Raw genomic sequence first — 14759 nt, forward strand, 5'->3', positions numbered from 1 at the left:
GGGTAAAACAAAGAAGTAGGCAAAACTCAGACTTTGATGGGTAAAACAGTTTCATATGGCTTGATGGATAAAAACTTAGACATGAGATCAGAACTCCTGGGAATATTTTTGCTAAGTGTTACTGTGAGGTACATACAGTAACATTTAAAAAAATATTCTCGGGAGATCTGACCACATCCACATCGAGAGATACATCCTGATTTTTGCCTATTTCAAGAGTACAAGACATGGGAAGTAAAAGTTGTTAGACACACATTATTATCATTCTGAGGTGATAGTGCTTTGTGTAAGGGTCAGGTCACATCGAAACGCGACGCAGCTCTACAATTATAGCGATTCAAAATTGGACTTTATTTACTACAAAACACAGATTTCATTGCAATAGCCCAGTGCGCTGCAGCAGCATTATTAGTATGGCGATGAAAAGTGTATGTTTTATACAGGATGTAACAAAACGAAGTTATAATATAAGTAGGTCTACCAGGATCTGATAGCAAATTTTGATGGCAGATTTTAAAAAAATATCCTAGATTGGACATTGGATATATTTTTATAATAAAACATTTTGATCCTTTTTAAAAAAGGATCAAAATGTTTTATTCCAATTACCCCGTCATTGCTAGAGTCAATTTATTTTCTCACTTTTTGCCATTAGATTCTGGTAGACCAATACTTACTTTAGGGTATGTATGAGTCGACCTCTGTATAGAGTTCACTATGAATATAGCGTTGAAAAATCTGTGGTTGAAAGAGTAACTTTTATAATATAGTCTGTCAAGAAAGTAAAGAAATTAAAAAGTGGCAACATCGTAGTGTCATCCCTTTCAAATCAATCTAAGAAAAAGGGATGACACTACGATGTTGTCACTTTTTAATTTCTTCACTTTCTTGACGGACTATAACTTTTGTGTAGGCAAATTCATGACGTCGCGCTGGGGCAATTGCCAAAATAAATCCTAAAAAGATTTGCTCCTTAAGCGCTGCTACTTTTACAGTAAACTCTATGTTAGGGACACCTCCATACCTTAAAGTATTATCACTTAGTTTTGTTACACTCCTAGAGTTCGTAAAATATAAAATGCTGCAATGCGTCTCATCCTGGTGTGAACCGACACTTATTTGAAAGTGCAACATGACCTTAATTATGACGGTGAGTGCGGGAAGTGTCATCACAATAAAAACGTGCGAAAAGAAAATAGTGGGATCACATAAAGTGTAGTAACAGAGAAATTAATACACAGACACCTGGCGGACCTACGTTATTTAGTCACGTTATGTCAAACCCAGCTGATAACAGGATTAGCATAGGCCGACCAAATTATATAGGTCTGCCTAGGAACCAATTTCTGCGATGTTACCGACATCCACCACCATTCACAACATTTCTCGCTGTTTCACCAAAACGGTCATCGATTTCTAGGAATTATCAATTGACACTGATTTTAATTACCAAAAACTCTCTCCTTAAATATTATTTTCCTTAATGCATCCTGTCGGTGAGTCAGCGCTTTCTAATGCGAGAAAGCCGCGAGAAAGTATGCCATTGGCGCATGACATGAAACATTTAGGATGACATGGCCATTGTATTGCTGATAATCTTTTTAATGCTGATAAAAATTAAGACGGCAAAACTGGGGCCTATTCTCAAAAATCGAATCTCGGTTATCGAACCGTAAGAATCGCCTTCGGCTGTTCCACTTGCGTGCGAGAATTGCTGGTATTAAATGTAAGCTTGTATGGAGACACACAAACAATTTTTTTTTATGAAATAAGGGGGCAAACGAGCAAACGGGTCCCTTGTTGGAAAGCAACTTCCGTCGCCCATGGACACTCGCAGCATCAGAAGAGCTGCAAGTGCGTTGCCGGCCTTTTAAGAGGGAATAGGGTAATACGGGAGGGTAGGGAAGGGAAGGGAAGGGAATAGTTGAGGGTAGGGAAGGAAATAGGGTAGGGGTTAGGGGAATGGGCCTCCGGTAAACTCACTCACTCGGCGAAACACAGCGCAAGCGCTGTTTCACGCCGGTTTTCTGTGAGAACGTGGTATTTATCCGGTCGAGCCGGCCCATTCGTGCCGAAGCATGGCTCTCCCACATCTAATATTGGATATATAATCAATATGAGTATCAAAGGGTGCATTTTAATTACGTGTGATATTTTACATAAGTAACTAACTTTCCCCGGCATCTTGAATCATTACATAATAGTTAATTCATATATTATCATAATATTAAGCTACTACCTACTCGGTAGGTTAAGGATATGTAATTTTTATTCCAGTTTACCTAAACATAGATCATTTTAACCAAATGCAGTTTTACATAAACATACATTATACATGTGTCTCCTGACGCCATAAAAAACCATCGTAAATTCACGCGGCATGAATATTTAGGGATTTCAAGGCATTTTAAAACGGACAGACCGACATTTAAGATTAAATTAATGTAAATGAAGCGGTCTAGCTACAGCCTAGATTTCTGCAATGCCTAATCGGGTGTGCTCTAGAAAGGATTGTATCAAAATTTACATTGCGACGCGCCTATCTGGTTTTTATATGTGGAAAATATTAAATTAACTTTGAAAGATGTTTTTGCGAAATAAGGCAATAATATTGATCTAAAGATATTTCCCGGGACACCGAAAAGGAAATTGCTAAGGAAATCATATGTTTTGCCGCGAGCTATATTATAAGGATCAGATCGTATTATAAAATATGTAATGCACGTATAGGTACGTAATTTGGTAAAAATTTGCAACGGATACCTACCATGCTTGCAAAGATCCGATCTTTGTCAGATCTCAGGAATATCAAAATTGGACCCGTATGTAAACTGTTTATGATTATATTTAAAAACATAATATTATTATATTTATATCTTGCTAATCAAAAGTAACTCAAATCAACAGAATATCAACCAAACAACATATAACATATAAAAGAACGGCTTTTACTTCCGTCGACCGTCAGACGAATTTTTTGCACTCGTGCTCTAAAATTGAGGATTCTAAACGATTCCAGTCCATACAGACTAATCATTTAAAATCCACATTTTGAGAGCACGTATGTAAAAAATTCGTCCACACCAGACAATTTTTTGTCGCTCCTTTAAAAGGTAGTATAAATCGTAGGTTCTTTCGGTATGTTAAACTAGTATTTAAATACTGCTATAATTTTCTCTACGCTTTAACGTCCAAATGCTAGGCTTGTTACTGATCGGTCTGTATTTGAAACATCCAAATTGGCCCAATAAATTACGGCGAAAAACGGTTTTCCTGCGACAGGAAACCGCCTTATACGGAGTCGCGTGGATTTCCTTAGTTTAAGATGTATCGATTAACATCCAATTTTGAAGTATTTACAAAGTATTTATTTACCTACATGGATTATAGGTGATTCATAATATTATGTTTTGGTAAGAAAAATGTCTTATTGCCTTATTTTAAAATGTAACTTGTTTTTAGGTTTTACCTCGCGATGAGCGCTCTACATTCTACAATTTTTGTTTTCTACTGATGACAGATGATGATCGACCATCACCGAGCAGTACTAACGAAATGGCCAAGCTGTGTCTAAAAATTATTTGTATTTGAACATACAACTAAAACAAAACCACATCACACAAACATGCATAGAAAAACCACGCTACTAACTCTCGGCAATCGTACTCTTACGATGTATTTGGATTACCGAAAGTCAGAACATGGTCCTGGGTTCCCATAAAACAGGATCCACTCTATAAGTCAAAGATCTTTACTGACCAACTTCAATGTTTTAAGTACTATCAGAGAAATTGATTCCTAGGCAGATGGGGGCACGTAGTTTGGTCGTGTTACGTCAAGCCCAGCCAGATCACAATTAACAATTGAATTGACATGATCCGACCAAATGACGTTGGTCTGTCAACTGCCTAGGAATCAATTTCCTCGATGGTACAAACGACAAGGCTTTTCCGAAAGCGAGGCATAGGAGCTGTGTACAGTAAAAAATGGTTCTGAAATTATCTGTTTCATTATTGAGTTGAGTGAATTTTAGTACGAATTTTCACTTTAGCTGTGTTCTGTTGCTTGCTTTCGGAATAGCCCAATATTTACTTTTTTGTAGACCCAATATACTTTCTTAACTAACCTGCTTCTTCCATTTGGGCAGATATTTGACGGGTAACACCGTCGGCATCACACAACACAAGATAAGCACGATGAGATAATTCATCGTATATCCATGCACGGACTTCTGATCTACTGGTCTACTCGTCTTTTGCCGACTATTCTGCCAAGTTTTGCTTCTTTATTCTCCTGGTCTTTTGGTCTACTGGTCTTCAAGTCTTTCGGTCTTCTGGTCTTATTCTACTCGGTAAAAGCGCGCGTGGCGGTCGGCCGCCGCGTACAGACTGTCTCCGTGTTAATGAACTTGATTCGAGACCGAGAAAACTTTCGCTCGCAAACTCTTCTCTGTGGCCACGAAACCAGCGAGCGTTTATTTTTAATAAAGTGTAGTTGCTTCGTAGCAGCGACGACAACGCAATACAAGTCGGTGAAAGCGCACTCTCCTGTCCGCAATTTCCACAAAATAAAGCATCTGTGTGACGTCGTACGAGTAAGTAATAAAAATATTAACACTGTGGATAATAATTAAGTAGGTATGTATATCATTTGGCGTTAAATACAAGCCGAGTGATACTTACACCAAATTGGTTTAAGTTGTTAAGGTTAATTAGGTACTTTAATGACTAAGTAATCACTATGTAAATGTAGAGACAACGACAATTTCTCAAGCGAACAAGCACGTTTTAATTGTCTACTGACAGAACTACAGAACTAACCTATCTCAAAAAACTTAGTTAAAATGAATCCTATCTACGTAGTACGAGCTAATCTGGAGTACGAAAATAGACAATAATAATATAATTAGTTTTATATTAGATATATTAATATGTCTGGTAGAAAATTTTCCATAAAATCTTTAAAGCCGTTTCTGTATTTATGAGTGTGGTAATATCTGATTAATAAGTGTGCTAAATGTAAATTAGTTTTAGGACAAACGAAAGTTTTCAAGTTATCGCTGATTTAGTTGCCACAACAAATACGGGATTATATTTAGAAATGCTCGAGTTCTGTCCTCAACACACATACGGAAACCAGTCGGTCACTTCATTAAACACATTTACCGGCAACCAGATTTCAAGTATTTTAACAACCACTCTCTTTCTCAACTGATTAAGGTGCTACTTTAAAGTGGTTTATTTCGTTAAGTAGCCGTTCAACTTTGGCCCATGACGGACCAAAATAAACAAGGAGCATATTCGTCTATGATTGTCCATAATCATGGTCATCTATCATAGCCCAACATAGAGAAAGGACATTAATAATATGAACCAAATTTAATTTAATCGAAGAGTTAAGACTGCACGAGTGCGACACGACTGCACGACGCGATACTTCATTTCCATAGAACGTTTTACAAACGTGAATAAGACGTTTTACAAACGTCAGTTCTATAGAAGTCAAGTGTCGCGTCGTGTCGTGTCGCTGTAGTGCGGTTTCACCAGCGACCACACAGCCTCTTCAATATTAGGCTGTGTGATCGCTAGGTTTCACCTATTGCAGCCGATGTATGTAATATTTTGGTCAGGCTATATCAAGCTCAGCTGAGCCGACAGGCTATATCAAGCTCAGCTGAGCCGATTTAATAGCTCTGCAGAGCTATTAAATCGGCTAAAAAGTGTCAAATAAACACTGTGCACTGCTGTAATAATTATGCATAATATGAATAAATTTATTCGATAGCACAAAATTAGGTTATAATCAAATAAAAAACATGTTTGAAAATGTATTTATATAATATTTTATTTACATTACATTTGTAAAGCTATATACACACTGTTTAGGTCCATACATTATACATAATACCAACAAGTATCAATGTGAAAGCACTATAGCGTCGTATGTGAAATATTATGCGATTTTCTGCTACAAAACTATAGTCGTACAGTTCAATATCGGTTTTGCCACGTCAAAAATCTAATGGTTTTGATATTTGAAAACAATCCTATCAAATAAAACCGTTGCAACCACACCATTTTGTGCGTATCACTCGTGCACTTATACCGCCTCTCCACGTTGGCCATGATGGACAAATATTACATGTTCGTCAGTGATTGCCTATGATCGACTTTGTAAACTAGACAGCTGAGCAATAATGGCCATCGTAGCCCAACATAAAGAGGCCCTTAAAAATAAAATTATTAAAATAAATTTGTGAAATAAAATAAATGTAAATAAAATTCATCTTGTTTAATGTATTCGATTAGCATTCAGATCATTATAAAAACTTCGTTCCAAAAGTGAGCAAAAAAAGGTCCGCTAATAAGAAAACCGATTCATTTCACAATAATTGAGTGGTGAGTACGAGTCTAATGCCTGTTTTCACCAACGGTCTCCAAACGCTAAGTGTTCCCTAGCGATCTTTGCGGGTCAAATATCTCTTAAAACAAACACATTAAAAAAAGTAATGTTTTGCAAAAGTTCTTACGCGCCCTAAGGACGAACGTGACACACAAAAATTCGTGAAATCTTGAAGGATATGTACCCTTAGTGGCCGCTAGGGGACTACTTAGCGTTAGGAGGCGGTTGGTGAAAACAGGCATGAAGGCCTCGTTACACCTACCGAGTAGAGTGGCTAGACAGTGGCGAGACAGCGCCCGTCAAGAATTCATTCGATGAAAAAGAAATGATATTGTTAAAATTTATTAGCATTTAAATCTAATATATCAAATTATTTACTACATACCTTTCATTGCAGTTGATTTTTTAAAATTAGAAATCGTAACATCATTTCAATATGTTTTAATAACAAAATATTATGTCAAATTTAATTTAATTAAAACGACCTAATAACAATTTTATCGCAGTGTACATTGTGCATGTAGACTGCGCAATCATGGCTATTGGCTATCAATTCAACGTGGAGATGGGTCTTTAGAAATCAATATTAAAATACATACATTTTCGCATTGGTCAATATTTTCCAAGCGACCTAGCGTGCTATGCTTCGAACATTATGAAAAAAAATTATTATGAAGTGAAAACCTGACGTGGAAAAATTAACTAAATGCATTTTTTCATTTCTGCAATGTTAATTTTACTTTCATTTTGAAAATTATTTGGTAAAAGGTCAGGCTATTTAGTGGTAGTTTTCCATGATTTTTACACTCTCACACAGTCAATATCACGTAACGATCATTTAAAATTCACTAGACATTATTTACAAACTTTAACATCCGAGTTAGATATTCCTGAATACTAACAACAACAGTCAACGCGGTCTAGAGAAATACAACGACGAAATGTACAACACTATTGTTTACGAGCAGAGTTTATTGAAAGGTGGACCTACGTTATTTGGTAGGGTTATGTCAAGCAGCCCCGGATTACAATAGGCCGTATAAGCCGCGGCCTAAGGACGGCAGCATCCTAGGGGCCTAGCCGATAACGTGCATGGGGCGGCGGTAACAAAGTGGCCTACACTCATAAAAAATATAAATTCGCCACTGTTGTTAAGTTAATGTTAGTTGTTCGTAGGTCGAGCTTGACATAACTCGACCGAATTTCAATTATTTATTGTATCGGAAATCTTTTTAGAAAAATCGATTGCCGAAACATTCGATTTAAATGGTCATCATCAATGAATTTGAAGTTTCTAATATCATTAGAAGTATGATTATAATATATTATAATCCGTCGGTACAATAGGCATGATGACTATTTTTTTTCTTATCGGTAATTGAAGGACACTTAAAAAATAGAAACATCGTTGAAAGAATGACTCTGATAACTTAAAAATTCACCAAGATATGACATTTCAAATATCTCATAAAAAAGACCTGCCCGAAACGCTCCATACAAAGTGCTACGAAAGACTGACGTCAGTCTTTCGTAGTTTGTACGCATCGGGAGACAACTTTGTTCGACAGGTATATTAAATACTAGCTGTTGCCCGCGACTTCGTCCGCGTTAGCATAGTAGATCACATCCTAAGTAATATTTATTGTACAAAAATATTTAACAGAATTGACTTTCCTACAATTTTATTATATTATATAGATGTTCCGCGCGGCTTCGCTTGCGTAATTTATTAATTTCACGGAACCGTACATTTTTACGCAAAAAATAGCCTATGTCCCTTCACGTGGTCTATTCTTCATGTCCCTTCACGTGGTCTATTCTTCATGTTTGCCAAATAACATAAAAATTGCTCCAGTAGTTCATAATATAATAAGCAATTCATAAGATAATAAGCAATTCCATATAATTTCCCCCGTTTTTTTCACATTTCCCTCTATTTCTTCGCTCCTATTAGTCTTAGCGTGATAAAATATAACTTATAACCTTTCTCGATCAATGGGCTATCTAACACTGAAAGAATTTTTCAAATCGGACCAGTAGTTCCTGAGATTACCGCGTTCAAATAAGCCCATTCAAATAATTTCCACCGTTTTTTCCACATTTTCCTCTATTTCTTCGCTCCTATTATACATAGTGTGATAAAATATAGCCTATAGCCTTCCTCGATAAATGGGCTATCCAACAGTAAAAGAAATTTTCAAATTGGACCAGTAGTTTCTAAGATTAGCGCGTTCAAACAAACAAACAAACAAACTCTTCCCAATTATGATATTAGTATAGATTGCGTTTATGAAAGTGGTTTCATGACAAAAGTTGCTTTTAATTGTATAAGTTATCGAATTGACATAACAAATATTAAGAAATTTAATTGAAATAAAATTCGACTTGAATATCCAACTTTAAAGGCGCATAACAAAAAAAATACAAATGCTATCAAGCTGAAATTTTGGGAACACTTATTTTTTACCGTGATTTCTTTATTTTATCAACAAAATTCGCTAATCTTTGATCTTGTCATCATCCCTATTTCTAAAAGTATCAAACTGGCTATTTTGTTTTACCATTTTTGCTTGTCTCATCTTCATAATAATACTAATAAAAAAGTGTCAAGGTCAATTAATATCGTTCTGTCTAGCCTCCTTTACGCCGAACGCGCGATAAGGAACTTCATTCCAATAACAAAATAAAATATAATGTCTTAGTTATGCCTATACGTGACAATTGTGTGCAATAGGTAATATTACGCGAAGGTCGGAGCAGAGGGCGCTAGCACATACAGTAAATAATCCAACCAAAATCCGACATGTTGCACACGTCATATCAGAATATTGACAGAAACTTGTCAAACGTGGAACAAAACTTTTTGTTTACTGTCTGTGCTGGTGTTCCATCTAGCGTGAAAACATTGCAGTAATATCCTATTTAAGATAACTAATTTGACACTAGAATTTCTTTTCATGATAGCTGTTATTTTGGATCTGACATCAATTTTTATGTTACAGTTAAGGGTTGCTAGCAAAATATACTAATGCCAGGAGGATTACTTTGACAAGATGAAATGGAATGTTCAATAAAATTATTATGATCTAGCAACATTGACATACGTAGCAAGGAACCCAATAACGGGCTTTAAGTTCAAAGTAAAGTTGTCTAGGCATATTTTATTTTGGCAACATTAAGATGTCCCTAGGTATTGTAGGTCAATGTTACGTATAAGCCCGGGCGCGCACTAGCGGCCAGGTTGCGGCGGCCATCGAGATAGATAACTTAGTATGAAACCGCCATAGACCGCGCGCACCTGACCGCAACGCGACCTGCGGCCACACCATACTTTCGCTGGCCACGGCGACCTGGCCGCTAGTGCGCACCCGGGCTTAAGGTGCGGTTGGCAGCGGGCGACATGAAGCAACCGCAGACGACGTGTCGCAACGACACTACTGGTCTGTATGTATTTCATTTATTCATAGAAATACATAGAAACCAGTAGTGCCGCGACGACACGTCGTCTGCTGCCGCTTCATGTAGCCGGCTTCCAACTTTCACCTTTATTATACAAGTACAGTCAGTCTAATACACAAGTGAAAGATATCCAAAACTATTTATCAATTCTTACACATTACTATTAATATAAGGTTTAATTTATACAGTATCCCCTTCACTTATAAAAATATTTACACAGCGAAAAGGCTTTCCGATTGGCGCAAGCGACCGCGACCGACAAAAATTCAAACAAAATGCCACTTTATGACCTAAGCTATTTTCTATCGACATTAGTCTAGCGACCACGCCACCGCTGCTTTGTAGCGGCGAAGAGCAAATTGAAACCTATACCTATGCCATAGTGGTATTTTATTTGAATTTTTGTCGGTTGCGGTCGCCAGTCTCGGCGATCGAAACGGTACCTTAAAGTTTGCTGTCTTTATGTTAAGTTTTCATTATGGCAGACTGGCTGGCTGGCAGGCTGTTTCATCACTTCCTGATAAGTTGCCGGATAGGCTATCCACAACTTATCTGTCAGATTTGTGGATAGCTTACCCGGCACTTATCAGTAAGTGGTGAAACAGCCCCTAAGACAAACAGACCATGTTATTCGCTGTGAACATATTTTTCTCAGTGAAGGAGTATGACACTTATGCAGTTCTTGCTAATATCACTTTTACAATAATTTTGTCCAGAAAAGTTTTACAAAATTTTCAGTAATAATCTCATGCGAAGCTCGTGATAATATGCTGAACGTTAGGCCAAGAAAATAAGATTCTGTTCCATCACTATTGTTAGTAAAATAATTTTAAATTCAAATTAATTTCGGTAAACATAAAACAGTACAAAAAGTTATTTCAGTATAATTTTTGTTTCTTTTACATACATAATTATATAATAATTTGGTTAAAAACCAAAGAAATTAAGATTACAGATCATACTTATTTCTGTGTCATACTTTATAAAAAGAATAAAATGCCTATGTCGAAATATAAATGGCACAAATATACGAATATAATCGACACAATATTGCATAGAACAAATACCAATATTTTAAGACTATGGTATATTTTTTCATTGAGAAGTAAAAAAATATGTTCGTTGATAACTCTGCTATTTGAAGATTATTATGTTAAATATACTTTAGTATATGAGCATAATTTCGCGTTAATATTATTAGGCACGATAGTATAAAGTTACAGTTTAGAAGCAACGTCTAAAACGAAAACTACACTTTTAATAAAATCCGTTATTGCATAACCCTAATGTTACACAGAATACAAACTAATATTGCAAATTCAATCGTATCACCACCACACAGAGTGCAATTTGTATTGACTATACATCGAAATAAATGCATTATTTGTATTACACAATATCCTATCCTCCTCACTAATAAACTTACACAATAGATAAACTGTGTAACAATATTTTGTCCTTTTCTATTAAGTTAATAATCCAATGAACGAGTCAAGCACAAAACATTACCTAGCGTATCCACTGTAAATATTACTGTAAATATTGTTTTAGTAAGGAGGTATATTACCACTGGTCAAATCAAGGCATAGTAAAAAATTAACTATACATAAACTATATTAAATATATTACCATTTTATAAACAAAATAAAAATAAGATCGATAAAAATAGCACAAAAAGAATTACGTATTATAAAATAATTATTATTCCATTTCGTCAAGATGTAAAATAAAATAAATTCAACATAAATAAAATGTTTACGTAGCTGACTGTATCTGAGAAATATAACATATTATCTACTCTATCATGAGCAAAAATTGAGATTTTAACTTGTGACTATCGTCGTAAACAGGCCAGACGAGACCTAAACATAATTCGGCTAAGAGAACATTCGACACAACACATAAAGAAACGCATTTCCAACTTAACAGATAGGTAAGTCAAACTTAACCATCATATTTAAAAATCTACTGTTCTACTTACAAGTATTTAAAATACTCTTTTATTTAATTTACCTTTGAAAAAAAAAACAGTTTATTACGTTCCTTGACACTGGCAAATCATACGAGAGCGTTTGTCAAAAGAAGAAGAAGTATACCTGTCATCTGTCAAATTTGAAATTCGTTCTATTCCGGTTGGGTCGAGCGCGCATCACATTAGTCTCATGACTCGTCGTGCCGCGTGTCCGCATACATGGGTACTTGCTTGTACTCGGGGAACGGGTACAACACTAGATGATCCGCTGTCTTGTACCACGGTATTAGGCCGTTCTGGAATAAAACAATCACAAGTTAGAAACTGTAACAAGATCATGTTACGTGGCTCATTATTAGACTTAGACATCGAAAATCATTCCCATTTAGATTCGTCGTAGTTTAGTAAAATACAAATTCGACACTATACTGGAAATAAATTGAATTAAAAGTAAAGCGAATTTGAGAGAAAAGAGCATTTCCGTTTACGGTGCATGGACGCAAATTGCGTTTAGATGCGCACGCATATAAACGTAATTTGAGTACCAATACTTCATTATCTATCTTCTATCTATATATATATATATATATATATATATATATATATATATATATATATATATATATATATAAAACTCAAAGGTGACTGATTGACATAGTGATCTAACAACGCACAGCCCAAACCACTGGACGGATCGGGCTGAAATTTGGCATGCAGGTAGATGTTATGACGTAGGCATCTGCTAAGAAAGGATTTTGATAAATTCCAACCCCAAGGGGTTCAAATAGGGGATGAAAGTTTGTATATAATAATTCCTCTTAACGCGAGCGAAGCCGCGGGCAAAAGCTCGTAATAAATAAATCAATTATACATACCACATTCGTTCTCTTATTGGTTCCTCGTCCGAAACCATTCCAGTGATTGCCAGCAACACCAATCAGGTCACCAACCTAGAAAGAAAATAAAACAGAATAAAATGTATGTTGCATACGGCGCGCGCGGCGCGGCGGTCGTGCGCGTTCTGTCCGCCGAAGTGGTAGATGTCTGTCCTATCTTAGTGTCTAAACACACTAGGCCGAAGTAAAGCGGCGTAATTTCCGCATGATTACGCCCGCAATGTATTTTAAATTACCGATGACACACTATTCCGTCGCGTTCCGTCCGTATTTTGTATGCGTTTGACATTGCGGGCGTAATCATGCGGAATTTACGCCGCGTAACTTCGGCCTAGTGTGTTTAGACACTTAAAGTTTTGCGTGTCTTTTATCTCCTATCTCACCTGGAATGATATCTGCTGCCTGTCGCTGGCGCTATGCGGCAGCACGGCGCGGCGATCGTGCGCGTTTTGTCCGCCGAAGTAGTAGATGTCGTCCAGCGAGTAGAAGCTGTCGGACGCGTCCACGCGGTTCGTCTGCATCAGCTCGTACGCCACGCGGCCCACCTGGAAATTACAGGGTAGTTAGCTCTTGAATAAAAGCGTATTTTTAGTTTATATAGCCTTTAAAAGTACAATAAAATATTAAGAAAAAATTCAAAATCGACCAAAGATTTTTTTCACAAAATAACGTTCGCGCACCCAACCAAAGTAAAGTCATCTAATGTCCTAAAATTTACTAGATCTGTCATGAATCACTCTCGCGGGGTGTTTTCAATTTTCGTTTGACTTTCATTCGAAAGCTTTACTGTGCGGTCATTGGCCTAGCGCGTCAAGCGTTTATTGGATGCCGCGCGATGCAGTTCGAATCCGAGTCCAACGAAACGTGCATCGCCCTGTTGGAAAAAATATAACCCACTTAAATAAGTATATATGTGAGCTACCTGGCTACTGAACGTGCACACGAGGTAGTCGCACTGCGCCAGCAGGTGCAGGTCGAGCAGCAGCCCGCTGAGCGACAGCGGCGTGTAGCGGCGGTGCGTCGCCGCGGTCTTTGCGACTGACGGGTCGCCGAGGAAGGTGTATTCTGGATACTTTTTGCGTGCGTCATCTAGTACCTGAAACATGGTCAAATTTTCAGTGTTTTTCTTCAATATTTAAAGTTTTAACAATAAGTAGGTAAGTTATTATTATAATGTGAAACATCTATAGATACTCCTTTAGAGTTTAGATGTGGGACAGAGACGGCGCATGTCGCGGTCTCGCTCACTCACGTTGGCGCGCACGCGTCGTGCGTCGACCGTCTGCGTCAGCGGCAGCTGCTCGTAGTAGTCGCGCACGTAGACCGAGTACTATGCGGGACAGAGACGGCGCATGTCGCGGTCTCGATCACTCACGTTGGCGTCGTCCGTGGCGAGGTACACGCGTCGAGCGTCAGCGTCAGCTGCTCGTAGCAGTCGCGCACGTGGACCGAGTACTATGCGGGACAGAGACGGCGCATGTCGCGGTCTCGCTCACTCACGTTGGCGTCGTCCGTGGCGAGGTACACGCGTCGAGCGTCAGCGTCAGCTGCTCGTAGCAGTCGCGCACGTGGACCGAGTACTATGCGGGACAGAGAGGGCGCATGTCGCGGTCTCGCTCACTCACGTTGGCGTCGTCCGTGGCGAGGTACACGCGTCGAGCGTCTGCGTCAGCTGCTCGTAGCAGTCGCGCACGTGGACCGAGTACTATGCGGGACAGAGACGGCGCATGTCGCGGTCTCGATCACTCACGTTGGCGTCGTCCGTGGCGAGGTACACGCGTCGCGCGTCGAGCGTCTGCGTCAGCGCCAGCTGCTCGTAGTAGTCGCGCACGTGGACCATATACTCGTCTATGTGGTGGAAAGCCGCTTCCGTTCCCACCTTGTCCGTCCGCCGAATGTGGACTCTGAGAGGGAAAGACATGAGAGACAAGGATTGATGTAATGCAGATGCCCAATGCCAAACATTAAGTGTAATTCGACATATATAAACCGCTTCGTTTAAACATACATTACAAACGAATTATGTTTTC

General features: G+C 38.1%; 1 protein-coding gene across 2 annotated transcripts in view; it reads right to left on the bottom strand.

The window, feature by feature from the left end:
• LOC121734657 (alpha-(1,6)-fucosyltransferase) overlaps positions 1 to 14759 on the bottom strand; it is a 59453-nt gene that overhangs the window by 16366 nt on the left and 28328 nt on the right. Inside the window, exons 9-13 of one of the 2 annotated variants that reach the window (XM_042125255.1) lie at positions 14480 to 14633; positions 13652 to 13825; positions 13113 to 13274; positions 12709 to 12783; positions 10998 to 12129 (exon numbers count right to left, since the gene is read on the bottom strand). The exons of the other annotated variant lie outside the window; for it this stretch is intronic. Of the exons in view, the coding sequence (XP_041981189.1) occupies positions 12022 to 12129; positions 12709 to 12783; positions 13113 to 13274; positions 13652 to 13825; positions 14480 to 14633 (673 nt within the window). The 3' untranslated portion in view covers positions 10998 to 12021. Of the gene's footprint in view, positions 1 to 10997; positions 12130 to 12708; positions 12784 to 13112; positions 13275 to 13651; positions 13826 to 14479; positions 14634 to 14759 lie in introns of those variants that run through there. 2 annotated transcript variants of the gene reach the window in all.

This window comes from Aricia agestis, chromosome 16, assembly GCF_905147365.1.
Source record: "Aricia agestis chromosome 16, ilAriAges1.1, whole genome shotgun sequence".
Lineage (NCBI taxonomy): Eukaryota > Metazoa > Arthropoda > Insecta > Lepidoptera > Lycaenidae > Aricia > Aricia agestis.